This window comes from Balaenoptera borealis (assembly GCF_965194805.1).
Source record: "Balaenoptera borealis genome assembly, chromosome: 10".
NCBI classification, from domain to species: Eukaryota; Metazoa; Chordata; class Mammalia; order Artiodactyla; family Balaenopteridae; genus Balaenoptera; species Balaenoptera borealis.
In genome coordinates, this window is record NC_138874.1 from 87,495,624 (window position 1) to 87,512,909 (window position 17,286).

At 41.8% G+C, this 17,286-nt stretch overlaps 1 protein-coding gene across 4 annotated transcripts in view; it reads right to left on the reverse strand.

Annotated features, from left to right (window-relative positions):
• The window catches only part of PIK3AP1 (phosphoinositide-3-kinase adaptor protein 1), a 176,287-nt gene that overhangs the window by 94,353 nt on the left and 64,648 nt on the right, over positions 1 to 17,286 (reverse strand). For 3 of the 4 annotated variants that reach the window (XM_082406515.1, XM_082406517.1, XM_082406516.1), the window contains exon 2: positions 11,968 to 12,384. In XM_082406515.1, the coding sequence (XP_082262641.1) occupies positions 11,968 to 12,384 (417 nt within the window). Of the gene's footprint in view, positions 1 to 11,967; positions 12,385 to 14,755; positions 14,817 to 17,286 lie in introns of those variants that run through there. The other variant, XM_082406518.1, reaches the window with a different exon arrangement.

A 17,286-nucleotide genomic window follows, 5' to 3' on the forward strand; every position in this document is an offset into this window, starting at 1 on the left:
CATCTCTGCCACTAACTGTGTAACACTGGGCAATTCCTCTACCCCTCTGAGTCCTACTTTGTTCATTTTAAACTACAGAGACTGCGCCAGATGATCCCAGAGTTTCCTTTTCTAATGTTAATATTCTATATTTCCATGTTGTTGACTCAATGGTTCCCTGTATCTCTTTTCCCATTAGAGATTCTAAAGCTAGCTTGTTTCCAGAGTATGGGCAAGTTTTAATCGAATGAACACCCTGGACCATGGAAGGGATTGTTATTAAAAATAACATTTAGGCTGCCCAATTACTGTATGATTATTTCAGCATTACATTTTTCCTGAAAAACTTCTAACATGAAAATGCTTTATAATCACAGTTGGAGACCTTCTCTAGCAAGAAACCAAGGCTTTGGGAGATGATATTCAGAAAGTTTTAGAGAATGAAAAGGGGGATCTGTTTCAGAACAAGTAACAGGTTGACTCTGTAAGCAGATAGGTTAGAGGGTCCCTGGAAAGAGAAACAGAAATGACTTTCTTGATTTAAGAGAAGCCATTTTGGCCTAAGCCATTTTGTGATCTAAGCCTGGCCGCAATGCTTGCCCTTGAACAGGTCTCAGTAATTGATGATCTTTTTTTTTTGGCCGGCTGCGTGGCTTACAGGATCTTAGTTCCCCAACCAGGGGTTGAACCCGAGGCCACGGCAGTGAAAGTGGGACCACTGGACAGCCAGGGAATTCCCAGTAATCTACATCTTAAGGGAACAAACCAATGCAGAAACAGAGAGAAGGCAGTCCAACAATAGTGCAATGATAAAGCAGAGTCCTAGTTCCTTCTCAAGGGATATACATAATAATATATCTTTGAGTTCTACAGGAACTAAGGCCCCCGCCCAGGTGAAGGATGGAATGATGAAGTTGACTCTCCTGACTTCAATCAACTAAAGCTTGGACTCTGTCCACCTCTGCCCCAATTCTATGCTTAATTCTCCTCTGCTCTAGCCCCTTCATGAATATGCATACACCCTTAGCTTAAAACTTCCCCAATTTTGCTGTTCAGGAAGACACTGCTTCGGGAAAGCGCCCGGAGTTCTCCTTACTTGCTGCAAGTAATAATCAATCCTTCTCTCGATCTTTGGCTAGGTTGTGTCTTCTGGCTCAACACCCACCAAGGGGTGAACCCAGTTTTCTTTTCAGGTTACAACTCCACTTGGGATGCTAATGCCATATCCTGCAACAGAAATGTTTTCCCACATTTTACACGCTCAAAAAAAAAAAAAAGAGAGTCAACAGCTAACGTTAATATTCTCCTATCTGCTAGTTTTGATGAATGTCTATCCCACTGCAAGCCTTAACAATAGCTACAGCCTCAAACATGAGCTGTATACGTAAAAGAAAACTTATTTTCGTCCAATTTAAAAGTAGAGCATTTTCATTTCATCATCAGTCTCCCCTCTATTTCCTGTGTTATCAGATGTTAGACAGTGAGCCAACAATCTGTTGTGAAACTGGCGACTTGGCAGATAAAATATGCACATTCAACCAGTATTCTTTTAAATTAAAGGCTAGTATGGGTCTAACCTTGTAAGAGTGATAAGGAAGATACACATATGCAGAAGATACAAACCCAGAAAAAAAACCTACCAAGGAATTCCCAAAACCACTAAGCCAATTCTAGAGGTCTCCTCTGATCATTTCAGATTTCTTCACTTTAATGCTTTCCTTCAAAAGGACACACCCAATTTAATTTCTGCTACTAACGATCCACATGCACCCCATGGAGTTAACCATTCAAATTATTAACTAGCCTCTGTAATGGCATACCTGGCTCTTTTCTGGGATGGGTTGTCACATCTGGTACATTTTTAAGTATGAACAGAGCAAAAAAGATGCACTCAATAGACCCTGTCTTGCTCTGAATCAGTCAGTTTCTGTTTAGACACATCCTGACTATGTGACCACAAGACAAACCTGCTCCATGGTTAACAGTTGATGATCCAAAAGGCACCAGCAGCACAGGCTCCCTAAGTATACTCATGGGAAGGATATCTTTTTCTCCAACTAGGACATTCAGAATGGGCTCAAGAGTAAGGAAAATGGACAACAATCCATGGTTGCACCCACCCATCCAGTCATCCATCCATCCACCATTTACTGGGCACAAAACACTGTCAGTAGAAACCAGTATTTTCTTTAAAAACATAAACACAGTGAAAATAAAGTAGTCTCCAAATGCTTTTTCCCCTACAGAAAAGGCAAGTTTATCAATTATTGATTTTGTTCATTTATCTGTATCGTGGAAAACCAACTTACCACTGTTTTACATCTACATTTTACCAAACTGGCTAAATTAGGAAGTTTTCTGCCCAGCCGTCTATATGACAAGGCTACCATGGTTTCAGTAACTTCTCCAATGAGCAGATAAAGAGTCATTTACAGCATAAATCATCCTATTTCCCCAGCCATCTCAGACACACTCTCAGTCATGTGAATGGCGGTGGAAACTAAATTGAAAAGCTGTCAAAACATCCTGCAAAAATAGGGAAATTAACAGACCCATTCTGTCATGCACATTTGCTCCCATTTCCCTTGCCCCCATTATCTTCCTATGAGCCCACATTCATATATCTACACGTAGACCATAATAAACAATATATATATATAAATGTTAAATACATGCATTCTTTCATTCCCACACAGATAATGGCATATTGTTATGTTCTCCTAAGACTGAACTTGGGCTAATGTCCATAAACAGAAAGCTATTATTATGTCATTTCAGGTTCTGTTTAAAATTCTGTTACAAAGGATAACTTTTTTAGCTGAAATAATACACTATACCTTGATGGGATTTTGAAAAATATCAGATTGAGAACCAGCAATGAAATGTAAGATATTTAAAATCACACGTGGTTGGAATCATGGAATTTCATGGCTGCAAAGGTCTGAGATGTCAACTTGTCCTCCTCCCAGCATTTTAATGAAGATAAGAATAGGTCCAGGGTGGCCAGGTGACTTGCCCAAGGTAGCACAGCCCGTTAGTGTCAGAGTCTGTGAAATACATCCACATTCTCTTACTTCTTGTAATAAAGACTGTAGTAACCTAAGAAGACATCAATCTAAATTCCACAAGAGTCAAATTCCATTTGACAAGAGTAAGAATATGACTCAATGATAAGTAGCTGTTCCCTCTTTTCAGGCATAGCCCACACGGAGTGAGTGATGGTACAGACATTACAGCAATAACACAAACCAACGTCACTTCCCCTTACCCAGAAAATCAATCTAATGAAGCTGAGAAAAAGGCCAAGGAGTTTGTACAAAGGAACTTAACCCGAAGCTCAAACTACTTGGATTAGCTGGTGTAAGCCCAACTCCTTCCTCTAGATCCATAAAATCCCCATGACCCCATCAGTTTTCTCTTCTAAAATCCCTGAGAACAAAAATTAACATCGTAGAAAAATTAAAACACTGGAGAAATGTCTAAAACAAAAAGTTCAAAATGTCCACCATCCACCCAAAGGCAACCACTATCAACAATTTCTTGTGTATCCTTCCAGGAAAAGAATTCATAAACCAGTATAAAAAATATATATATACACATATACACCAGCATAAATATAAATAAATATATGTAAATGCTGCTATATACATACTTTTAAAACCCTGTTGTTAATCAAAGCTGATTTTGTCTTACCTGACACTATTTCTGGAGCCTGGGAACATAGCTAAACAGCTGACAAAATATAGAAAGAGACAAAGAAAGGGGAGGAATGAGGAATAAAAGCAAGAAAGAGGAGATCAGTGAGGAAAGGAAAGAAAAAGATGAAGAGGTATTCCCTACAGACCAGCACCTGGCAGATACTCATTCAATACTTTCTGAATGACTGAGTGAATAAATGAATAAAAAACCAGGACAGGCATTTTTTAAAACACATATGACATTTAATGTATTAAACTTTTAACAGATATGGCCCCAATTCTCTGAGAAGTAAGCATCCTTCTTGATCTATACTGTCCAATGTTGTAGCCACTGGCCACACGTGGCTATTGAACATTTAAAATGTGTGCTCTATGTGTAAAATACACACCAGATTTCAAAGACTTAGCATGAGGAAAAGGATATAAAATATTTCATTAATAATTTTACATTGATTATATGTTAAAATTTTAGATATATTGGGTTAAGTAAACCAGATTATTAATTCACCTGTTTCTTTTTATTTTATTTTATTTTATTTACTGCAGCTACTAGAAAACTTTAAATTTCACATGTGGCTCACATTATACATTTTTTGGATAGTGCTGGTCTAGAACATAGATACTATTATAGCAGTGACTAAATTTGTCCTCCCTGGTCTATTGCAGCACCCAGCACAGGGCCTTGAGAATGGAAGGCTCACTGTGATATCTAGATAAGGCAATAGCAGGTCTTGAACAACAAGGCAAGAGGCCCTTCCCCCAGTCCCAGCTCTAATGGAAAAGCAGCTGTGTGAACCTGCCAGGCCTTGTTTTCCTCATCTTTAAAATGGTGATGATAATAATAATGTCTGCGTTATAGGAAAATAGCATGGACCAAATGAGATAATGTTTACAAAAGGGCTTTGAAGGGGTAAAACAGATGTCAGGTCGCTCCTAAGTTCTAGTATCCTCCTCTAGCATAGTCCCAGAAGTGAGATGCAAAAACTACAGAAACAGCAGGGTAAGAAACTAACTGATAAAATTCCTATATCTGATATTTCCATGCCAGCTTGTGTTAGAAAGTTTAGACAAAAACAGGTGCAAACTTGAGATTCTCACACTAGTGGAAACTTCAACATTCATCACTCCCTTTTCACCGCATCTCACCAACCACAGCTGACAAGGTGACTTGCAGATATTTTCCTTGAGGCGCCACAGAAAGTCTAACAACTGGACGCAGAAGGCTGCCTCTGGGTGGCTGACGAGGTTCACAGCTGTGTGAACAACCTGGGTTCACAGCTTTGTGGGAGATTCATAATCCTAGGGGGACTCTGAGGCCTCAGGGGAAAAGTTCCGTGGGCACAAACATCTATCATGGGCATTAGTCCTCGTTAAGTGTTTCAGGTGCAGCTAGGAGAAAGTATCTTGTTCTACAAGGCGGTCAGGGTACCTGGCAAGGGATATCCAAAGGACCCTTGGACATGCTGTAGCTTTTAGTGACACTGGGACAGATTTTACCATCCCAGCTGGGCATCTTCTTCTCCAAATCAAAGATTATTTCAAAAGGAAGACTGTATGAAGAAAGCATTCTTCTGCAAAGGAGGAGCCTTACGTGTGGACTAACCCACAGCGGAGAGATAGCAGACCCGACAACCCAAGGCCACGAGGCAGGATGACAGCAGAACAAAAATAGTCAATTTCAAGAGGCCCAAGGTCAGATTCTCCCCTCAGTCTCTGCAAGACACCACAGAAGCCCAGAAGCCATCAATGACTTACCACCGGCGAGGCCGCCACACCAAGGAGAGCAAGGAGGGCACGGTGACTTCCCCTTTGCTGGGAAGGTCTGTCACTCTTCCCCTCTAAGAGCTGCTGCCTGTGACGTGGAAGTGAGCTGTGACATGGCCAAGCCCTGAGCCCCTGGGAACACTGCCCCGTGACCTGCCCTGTGACAGCCCACAAGGTCTGAGTTGCTGTCAGCTCCTCTAACTGGAAAACCAGGGGACAGGGCAGCAGGCATGGAGCAGAGCTTCCAGAACATGGCTGCAGAGCATAAACCACAATGGAGGCTTTTTGAAATTCATATTCCCCAAACCAGCCGCCAAGATTCTGGTTCAGTACGTCTAGGGTGGGGCTGAGGCACCTGCATTTTAAACAAAGTGCAGGGGCAATGCCAATGCCCAGTCTGACTTGGGAACCTGTGGTCTAGAGAACTCAGGGAGGCTTCATTGTCCTTAATCCTTTCTCTTTCACAGGCTTTCTTCATGCTTCTTGTCCCCACGTGGAAGAGGAGGGTGTGGGAAAGAGGCTTAGATGTAAGCAAGGCAAAGCAGAGGAGTCTGAAGGCCCTACGTTCCAATGTGAGCTATTCCCAGTTCTCCTGCAAGTCATTTAAACTTTCTGAACCTCAGTTTTCTCATCTGTGAAGTGGGGGTAAAACCATCTACCCACTCAGGGTTGTGGGGGGAATAAACATCCATGAAGTGCCCAGTGCATGACACCATGGTAACTGTCAGAGCATTCACCTTAGTATTAGCTCTTTCCATTAGGGGAAGGAGGGGTGCAGGGCAGTTTCCCATATGAGTATCTTTGCAAGAGAAAATGTAAATGTAAATAACTGACTTAGGCATAAAGGGAAAGAAAAATAAGTAAATAAACTGCAACAACAAAAAAACCACAGTAAGGGGCCATGAATTCAGGTTACATGGGGAGGGTGGGGAGATGCACAGAGCAGGCATGCAACACGGTCTCTGGGAGCTCTACAGAGGTTGGCTGGGAGGAAATCAACAGAGATTCACAAAGATTTAGGCACAGAGCTGTGTGAAGATTTACTGCAACATTATTTTTTTTAATTGGAAATAGCCTACAGGCATTTTTTCATTTTCTTTTTTTTAACATTATGATAAACATGTATTACAGTTGACCTTTGAACAAAATGGGTTTAACTGCGCCGACAAGCTATACGCAGATTTTTTTCAGTAAAAACGATCAAGTACATGATCCGCAGTTGGCTGAATCTGCGAATGCAGAACCGCGGATACCGAGGGCCTGTGTGGGACTTGAGCATCCATAGATTTTGGTGTTCCACCTGGGTCCTGGCACCAATCCCCTGCCAATACCGAGGGATGAGTCGAAGATTTTTGCCTGCACAGGTGGGGGCCGGGGAGTCGGCGCCCCTAACCCACACGTGGTTCAAGGGTCAACAGTACTTTATTTCAGAAAAAAATGTTCCTTTTTAAATCTGGATGAAGATTTTGGAATCCATTTGACCAGCTAAAAGCACCTGTATCCCAACTGTTTTCCTTTTAAACTCCAGTTTAACATTCAGATTAGAACATTAATATCAAGAAAGGAAGGCCTCTAAATTTTCCCCATGTAAACAAAAGGCAAAATACATTATAATTGTGGGTACCATCAACACTTCTGAAGCACAAAGGGCATGATGAAGGATTGGGGGTGCGTAAAGAGAAGACACGTATAAAGAAGCAGACAAGATCTCCAATGTAATCCCGAAAAATACTAGAAGAATTGGGTTCACTGCTTCCCTTCGCCCTCAACACAACAAACATACACACACACATGCGTGGACACACAAAATTATGAGAACTTTTGAAATAAAACTCAATGTTACCCACCAAGTCCTCTCCCACACAGACTAACAGAATCTATTTTTATATTCCAGTGAGATTTGCAGCAAAGAATAGAGCACCAGTAAAAAGAGGAAATAATTTCTGTGCTGTACCTGGGTTTTTCTCACTTCCTTATTTTAAAATAATCACCTAACAAGTCCAAAAAATTCAGAACAATAGTACAGTCTTATATGCACTGGGTATATATCCCTGCAGACATTTTGGAACTAAACTGAACCACTTAAAAGATTCTGGGTAATTTGCCATCTATTTAGAAAACTTATAATGATATATTACAGTGCTGGGGGGCTGGAAGAAACCTTCCAAATCATCTGGTCCAACCCCATCATTTTACAGATGAAGATCCTGGGAAATAAACTGGCTGCTCCAACACACTGAAGACTCTAATTAAAACATCTGCTCAATTTTAAGGTGGCTGACAAATTTGGAGAAAGGGGATGGGAAATAAAATAAAACCTCCAAAACATTTTTTAGTGGCATAGTAATTATGATCAACGGTCCTATTAAATGAAGAAGCAGTGAGGATCGTGACGGAAGTATACCCCCACTCCAATGTCAGGACCACTTACATCTGGAAAACTGAGAGGTTTAAAGCTGTCAGAGTGAACACATTGAATCTATGGGATGGGGACCAGGAAGAAAACTCAGGATCCCTACCCTGAAGTCTACTGGTCTAAGCATCAAACGCTGGTCTAATTTTATACCTAAACACTGGTCCAGGAGTCACCCTTATGTGATGGTGCCTTCATTTCCAGAAAAAGTAGAGATTTGAGAAAACGGTCCAGGTATAACAGAGATACATGACAATTGACGTGACAAAGGAAGGGTGGCTTAGACCTTAGCTCAGTTTTCAGTGGACCCCTGACCAGCAGCATCAGTATCACCTGGTTGCTTGTTAGAAATGCAGAATCTTGGGTCCTAACCAGACCTATGGAGGCAGAATCTGCATATTGACAAGAATCCCAGGTCCTCCTGCCCACATTAAAGTTTGATAAGTATTGATACTTATTTAGATAACAGAGCAGCAAGAGAAAGTGTAATTAACTGCCTGTAACTACATTCAATCCAAGTTTCTGGAATAATTACCTCCATCACCAGCTCTACTTTCTACAGCTTTTGATCTTCAAGCCTTATTTTAAATTTTAAATGGTCTAAAATTTAGCCTAAATTTTAAATGGTCTCAATGAATATCTTATTAAATAGTAATATTTGTTGACAAAAATTCAATTAATTATCAAGTTAAGAAGACAAAAAGGGAATTTTATCTGAGCCATACTGAGGATTATATCCCAGGAAGCAGATTCTCAGAAAACTCTGAGAACTGTTCTGCCTGTTAGAAGTTGAAGGCACAGTCATATACATTTCTGAAACAAAGGATCATACATCAAAATGACATACTGATATTTTACATAAAGTTCACCAAGGATAAATGGTCCAGGTAGGCACATACAAAGCGAGCAGCAAGTCACCATGATCCCCTACAGGGCTGGGAAAGAACACTATTCTTTTAAGAAGTTACACTGCTAGTGTCAGAAGAAAGAAAAAAAATTGATCTTTATGGTTGAGCAAGCACTCCCATCTTTGAGGAGCTCTGGTTAATGTGTAATGCAGATGCACACTGCACATTAGGGAGGCAAGGATGAGGTCCAAACAAACACAAAGAGAGAATTTTATGTTTAATTTTTTCTTATCCTGCCTTAAAATATAAATTTTATTTCATCATGTTTTCTCACAAACTATCTTAAAATTAAGGAAAAAAAATATAAATATTCTGGGCACTTTACTATTTTCAAGGGTTACATAGATTATGAATTGAAGTCTTTTTTCCTGCTATTGTCTGCTGGAGTCATAGTAGAAACATGACCAATATTTCTTCAGTTGGGAGTTAGAAACCCCAGGGAGATCTGGTGAAGGAGGAAGACTGAATTCAGAATAGAAATGTTTTCCTAGCAGAAAAAAGAGAAGCTTCAGGTAAGGGAATTTTATGATCAAAAGGTTGTGAAGGTCACATGGTCCAACCATGGTTCCAAAGCTGAATTCCTTTTACACCACACATGCAGTCTCTGCTTGCACACTCCCAGTGATGTGGAACTCATCACCTCCAAAGGCTACCCATCCTATCTTTGCATGCTCTAATTGTTAGAAAGATGCCTGAAATTTGTCTCCCTGTAGCTTTTGATAGCCCCGCAATCAGTAACTCCACAATTACTGTCCCTACCATTAGCTCATTCCCATTATCAATTTTCCATTACATTTCCCAGTGGAATTCTTTTTAACAGAGAAAGTCAAAGAAACAAGTTTCATGTATTTATTTCTCATAGGACTGGAGCAGCTTGTATAGTGGGGTGTATGAAAATTTTATTTTTTGCTTTTATTTTGTAGTGTCTTAGGAAAACCTCATGTGTACAAGAGGGATATTAAAATGAATAATCGCAAGTTGTAGAGACTGTAACCAAGGACATAAGCATACCAGAAGCCTAGTGTAGGGATAATACTGTCCTTAAACACTGTTTTAGCCCTAAACTTCCTGGGAGTCAAAGCAGGTATGAAATAGGGCAAGAAGGTGGTGCTTCAAAAATGTTTGAGACTCTCTGGCCTAGGGGACACTAGGTTATCAGCCGTGGAAAGTGTCTTAGATCAAGTCTAATCCCACCTCTTACAGAGAAGGAAACTGAAATTCAAAGAGGCTACATAAATTGCCTAATATTGGGCACCTAGTAAGCAGCAGAGCCAGGCAATAGAGTGTCGCTACTCATTTTTGCTACAACGCCAGACTTTGAGTCTTGGGTTTGTTAAGAAAGCTTGTTCAGCACAAAAATCAGAGATATAGCACCACATTACTGGGCCAACAGGACACTGCCAAAGCAAACCCAAGCCATCCTGGCACACACAGAGACCTCTAATCCCCAAATTTGCAAGTCTAATACCAGGTAAGAAAATGATATTGGAGGCATAAGCCATCCTTCCTCCTACTCTTTTTCCTATAATTCCACTTGTCCCTACATATCCATTGATTCTGAACTACAGAGATTTTCCACTAAGCAGCTTATTTTAATCTCCCATGAAAATAATCTCTTTCTGATGAGAGTTTATTTGCTCTCAAAATAGAAACACCACTGTGAAACACTTCATTCCTTCCGAAACACTTGAAGCTAAAGGCTCATAGCACACTGAGCCAGAGTCATTAGTGAAGAGTAAAATATTATAAGCGACCAACTTACCTAGACATCTGAACATTGGACTCATCCAAACGATATTCAAAGAATTCCTTTTACCATCTATTTTTAAAAACAATACCACTGTAGTATTTTAAAGAACAATCTGGTAGCGCACACGGCATGAGATGCCGGTACAGTGACAATACATCCATGGTACTCTGAATGACTGGCAGGTGGGTCACGGCAGCCTGCCCACCAGATCATAAGCTCATCCTAAGCAGTGACAGAAGCTCATCCTCAGAAACAACTAGTTGCATCTCGCGTCTCTGTAAGTTTCAGCAGACCCCTCAAGGCAGTGAAGGGCAATCAATCATGCAAATATGAATTATGTGCTTTTTCTATCCTCGTGTCCTTCCGAAGTAAAGATAAGCAAACCCTGGAAAAATTACTAATACAGGTCCCAGGTATTTCAGGTGAGACATCTTCCATGCTCACACTAGTCATTTATATTACAAAATGACCTGGGATGCTACTATGTTAGGTGACCTGGTCATATTTATTGGTTTAGAGCAGGCCATTCCTGGCATAAAAGCATCTAGGGAGCTAAGAATTTGTAAATTCTTGATTCAGTTCATTAAATGAGACAGGGGCAGATGAACCAAATTAATACCCAAGTCAAACGAGGGATAACTGAGCATAGTTACATTGCCCCATAATTTTCCAGGCTTCTTTGCTGGTATCAGGTATGTAAGAGCTCAAAGGCAAGAGAATAGAAGATAAACACATAGCCTGCTCATAGCCCACAGTGAGGCAAAAATAGAAAACAAGAAGAGGAAGAAAAGCCATGACACGCATCCATCCCAGAGCACATCTTCCGTTACTGCTAATCAGAGCATATGTCACACTTCCTGGGGCCACTGAAGTCATTAGCCCCGCCAGAGAGGATCGGAATTTTCCCACTTTAAAAGTAGAAACAGGGCAAAAGACAGAAACTAGGCTGGCAGGAAATAGAGAAGGGAGGTATTTCTCTATAAACATGTTATCCAAAAGCGACATCTCTTCAACCAAAATCTTCAGGTGACCTGATGATAAAATGGAAATGGCTTGCAAGCAGGAAGGTTGGCAGTTGTATTCCTCACACCCCACCAGACTAAGTCTCAGCCTCCCACCCACACTGCCCTCTAGGCTGGAACCTGTGTCCAATGTCTCCCAAGGTGTAGAAAATTCTAGAAAGAGGGCTTGCTTATCCTAGCACAGAATCCATGGGAAAGTGTCATCTTTCTTTCCTGCGGTCAAGGAGACCTACTCTATCCTTATCCCATCCCAGAAGTAGGCTGCTCTAAACCAGTAAGTATGACTGGGGCTCTTAGCATAGTGAGGTCCAGGTTCAGCTTGTAATAGGAATGACTAGTGTTAACGCGACAATGTCTCACCTGAAATGTCTAGGACTTGGATGGGTCTTTCTTTCCAGGACTTGCATATCTGTACTTCAGGAGAGACCCTTACCTTCAGAAATGGCCTTCCTCACAGCTGCCACGTAAGTCTCAGGTTCATCGTCACAGGTGAGCTCCTGCCAGTGTGCCCAGTCTGGAAAGAAGTCCAGAAACTCCTCGCTGTCGGGCACCCCGCAGAGCAGGCGCACCACGCGGTGTGGAGGATGGAAGGCTCTCTGCAGCAGGGGCAGCAGGGCCGGCTGGCAGAAGCACTGCACCAGCTCCGCAGACAGCAGCACCACGATGCAGCGTGTGCGGAGAAAGAAGCTCAGGTCCTCGGCTGAGAAGGAGGTCTTGGGGCCCAGCCTATAAGTCAGCATCTTCTGGTTATGGACCTGCCGACTGGACAGGAAAAGGTCCTGGAGGTACTGGCACCATTCCTCAGCATCCGAGCTGTAAACGATGAGGATGTCGCATCCTACAAGCATCCCTGAGCAAGAAGGAGGCACAGAAGCATGTTAACACGCCTGCTCCTACTAGGGCTTCCCATGACCTGCAAGATATACCATCCAGACGAGGAGCCTGGCACCCACAATCTTTCACCGTCTGCCTCCAGCCTACCTGTCTAACTTCTTTCTCACTTGCAGTCTGTGTTCCAACCATTCCAGACTCCCTGCTTTTGCCCAAACATACCATGCCATTTCAGATCTTTGCATAAGCTATTGCTTCTGCTGGCATGCTCTTCTCCACATAGCTGATGCAGTATAGGATGATGATGATGAAGATGATGATAGCAACTGCAAGCACTTATATAGAGCTTACTATGTTCCAGACACTCGTTGGCAACCTTATTGCCTCGCAAACTCATTTTATCATCACAGCAACTTTCTAAGGTAGGTACTACTATTAGCCTGATTTTGAAGATGAGAAAATTGAGGTATGGCAAGTTAAGTAATTTACTCAAGAGCCCCAGTGGCAGAGTCAGAATTTGAACTCAGGCAGTTTGATCCCAGAACCTAGTTCTTTCCCAAATACAGTGGTTACAAGCACAGGTCTGGAATCAGGCAGCCAGACTTAGCATCTTGGCTCTCTGAAGTATTAGCTGGGCAACCTTGGGCAAGTTGCTTAGATTTTCTAAACCTCATTTATTCATCTGTAAATGGAAATATAAAGCAGTATTTATCAGTGTTTTGTGAAAATTAAGTTAGATATTTCATGTAAGGTGCTAAGCATAGTGCTTGATGTGTAGTAAACCCTCAATGATTGGTAGCTGGTGTCATTATCCTCACATTAATATAAACAATGCGTTAATGTAAAAGTAACCATGGTTGAATTAACATGTTGACTTACACAATACCATTTATAAGGTGTTTCTCGCCATATATGGTCTGTCACATAGGCTTTCTTCTTCCTCTAATAAAGCACAAATGCCAGAAACAGAGTCCAAAGCCTCAGAGAAGTGCTGAATTAAAAAGGTCTTTTGGGGATCACTTGGCCCAAACTCCTCATTTACAGATAAAAGAAATACTTCATCTGGGAAGATAAAGGAATTTGCTTAAATTCACACTCAGCAAATTAGTTCAGAGCCAGGACTGAAACTCAGGTTGTCCCCTGGTTCCCTATCCAGTCCTCTTGCCAATCTACCTGCTGCCGCCCATCAGGAATTCTGTCAAGAATCTTATGAGCAATAACTCTTATCTTCCCATTAACAAAGTTCAAAGATGCTTGGCTCTTATAACGGTTACCACTGTTGTGGGTCCTCATCTCCCACTAATTCAATGAATTATTCTAAGGGATTTGGAAGAGGTGAGCACAGAGAAGTAGCCATACACCTACAATGCAATAGGGATCCCTCCTCCCACTTAGAGAAGGAAGCTGGGAATTTTGTCAAACAGGAGTCATCTAAGTTGTGGATTATCACAATTACATGCCATCCCTGGGCCACATTTAGCTGAATGGTTCCTGGCCAAAAGGTCAGAGGCAGGAGTGGGGCAAGACCTGAGCTTCTCAGTTCTGAAAACATCATGAAAGGAACCCCCTTTCCTGCCCCCATCCATCACCATATTCAAAGTTAAAATAATGACATACAAAATGTAAACTCAACATAGTTCTGATATCCCCCAGGATGACAGTACCAAATCTTTTAAAACAGTAAATAAAACAAAAATGTGGAGTTTCTCTCTTTTTGGAGCCCCTAATTCAGTACTAATATAAAACGCAATAGGCTTCCAGTAGGCTTCTGTTAACAGCACACTGCAATACCTGCTGCTCATTAAAGACCTCTAGTCATCAAGGAAAGTTTAAAGGTTAATAATAGGGGAAACCGGGTGTGCAATATATGAGAATTCTCTGTATTACCTTCTCAATTTTTCTTTAAATCTAAAACTTCTAAAATAAAAGTTTAAAAATACAATTTAAATAAAAAGCGCTTAAGGGTTTAACCTCTTCTAAATGGAAAACCTATTTAAAATGTCTCATTCCTGAGGTTCCAGTGTTAAATTCAACCCGCCTTTGAGCAAAAGTACAGGCATACGTCAGAGATATTGCAGGTTCAGTTCCAGACCACCCCAGCAAAGTGAATATCACAAAAAAGCAAGTCGCCCAAATTTTCCGGTTTCCCAGTGCATATAAAAGTTATGTTTACACTATACTGTAGTCTATTAACTGTGTGAGAGCCTTATGTCTTAAAAAACAATTGTACATACCTTAATTAAAAAACACTTTATTGCTAAAAAAATGCTAACCACCATCTGAGCCTTCAGCAAGTCGTAACCCTTCTGCAATAGTCAAAAGTCACTGATCACAAATCACCATAACAAATATAATAATAATGAAAAAGTCTGAAATATTGCAAGAATTACCAAAATGTGACAAAGAGACAGGAAGTGAGGAAATGCTGTTGGAAAAATGGCGCCAATAGACTTGCTCGATGCAGGGTTGCCACAAACCTTCAATTTGTAAAAAATGTGGTATCTGCGAAGCGCAATAAAGCCAAGTGCAATAAAACGAGGTATGCCAGTACTTGAGAAGGAAGTGGTTAGTACCTCAGACTAGTTAATATCACAACCTACTTGGTCACCAACTCATGGTGTGACTTCAGACCAATATACTATATCTAAACAAATTTTCCCTCAATGTAAATGAGCACAACAAAATCTATCACCTCCCTGAACTTTGCTCTGCTGCTGAAACTGAAAGCTGGGGAAGTTGTAGAAAAGTCCAAAGTGTAAGTTGAAGTCCCTCCACAACCTTTTGGGTAACAACACAGGACTAAATGCTTTGTCGGGGACTCTCTCTCATATGTGGGGACACCCTTTTCTTCAAGGAGAATTCCCTTCCTTTAACCATAAGTCACTTCTTCACATGTGCCAAATCATTCCTCCCACTGTTGTTTGTTTGTTTATTTAGAGAAATGAAGTACATGAATCAACAAGGAGTCCATAAATCCTAGACAGAAATAAGGAAGGGTCTTTGTCCTTGTGGAGCTTAAAGACCAGGTTTGGCTATAGAAGGAGAAAGTAATGGATAACAGTAGAAGCAGGAGCTGTCTGGTGGCAACAGGGAGTGATGGTGGTGGTAAGAAACACAGTGACCAAAAGAGAAGTTCCTTTAAAAGATTCAAAATCCACCCTAGAAGAGAACCGAGAAGAAGAGCTTGGGAGCTTCTCAATCTAACCAGCCCAGACCACTTTTTAGTCTGGCACTCCGTTCATCCATCCTAGAGCCTGTGTTTGAATCTGGGCACTGTACTGAAGAGGGGTGTGAGATAGGGAAGGTGACTTGGATAGGGAGAGATCTGGAAACAATTAATGTGAGGAGCTTCCAGACTCCGAAGGTTTCAAGTTTAGAGACTTGGCAGGAGTACTGAGGAACCTCAAGGATCACATGGAAGTTAAGATGACAAAAAATTAAAGGTCCCTTCAAGCCCTTTCATCCTAATAAATCCAGGAATGGTAGAAGGAGCTGGAGATAAGAGAAGCCTTGGAGAAAGGGGGCAGAAAAAGGTATGAGAGCTTTCTTCAAATACCTGGAGGCTGACACATGGAGGAAAGGATTCTGGTTTTCACTCAACTAGGCTTGGCCACTTGGGAAAATCACTTATGGCTTCTCTCTCTTCTCTCTCAAGAATAAGTACAATAGACGTCATCAGGAGCCTAGAGACTATTCCAGGATAGGCTGATTCCATTTCATTTTACCTTGCTTCCCAAGTTCTTTCAAAGACAGGGAGCCAAGATTCTCCTTGATTTCCACAAGCAAATACGCCTTTCAAAAAACAAAAGACTAACGCTTACCCTTCAGTGGAAGGGAACTGAAGAAGACCACATGATTGAGCCATAAGAAGGAATGAAGTACTGACACATGCTACAACTTGGATGAACCCTGAAAACGTTATGCTACAAAAGAAGTTAGTCACATACTATATGATCCCATTTATATGAAAGTCCAGAGTAGGGAAATCTACAGAGACAGAAAGTAGAACTTAGGGCTAGGGAGAAGGAGGGAACAAGGGGCTAAAGCGTACGGAGTTTCTTTTTGAGGTGATGAAAATGTTCTAAAATTGACTGTGATGATGGTTGCATATATCTGTGAGGATACTAAAAACCATTGAATTGTATACTTTAATGGATGAATTGTATGGTATGCGAAATACATCTCAATAAAACTATTTAAAAGAAGATGAAGGAGGGGAAGGAGGGAGAGGGGGAGGGGGAGGAGGAAGGGAAAAAAGAAGCAAAGGAAGAGGAGAAGAAGAGGAAAACCACAAAGAAGAGTGGCCTGGATGACTCCAGAGCCTACAGCATTTTGGCAAGAGACGCTCTCACCACTGTCACCACTGTGACCTGCCACCGTGGGTCCTGGTACTTCCAGACCTCAGGGAGTCCCGGGGACTCCAGAGGCCCAACTCCCACTTGCAGCCCCTGGAGTGGCGACTCACCACTGAGGACGTTTATGGCAAGACGGTTTGACAGCTCTAACCCGTTACAGACATCTGCAAAGCCACAACAGAACCCATAAAGAGCCTCAGATTTGGCCACCGGGCGTGAGTCCCCTTCTGAATAGGAGCACACCCTTCTAGCCCCTTTGGCCACGCCCACTGGGGGGGCGATGCACATAGGACACTGGACGAGGGTGGTTTTCTCTGCCTCCTCTGCCCAAAGTATGCTGTTTCCTGGACTTAACAGCCCAGGGCCTGTTCCTAGCAATGGGACGTGGTGGGAGTTTCACTGACCTTATCTCCTACTTCTCCCCAGTCACCCACCTACTGTGGCCACTGTGGCCTGCTCCCCGTTCCATAAATACATCACGTGCACCCATTTATTGTTCCCCTGACTAGAGCACTCTTCCCCGACATGACTCCTCCCCCGCCCTCCTTCAGGTCTTTGCTCAATGC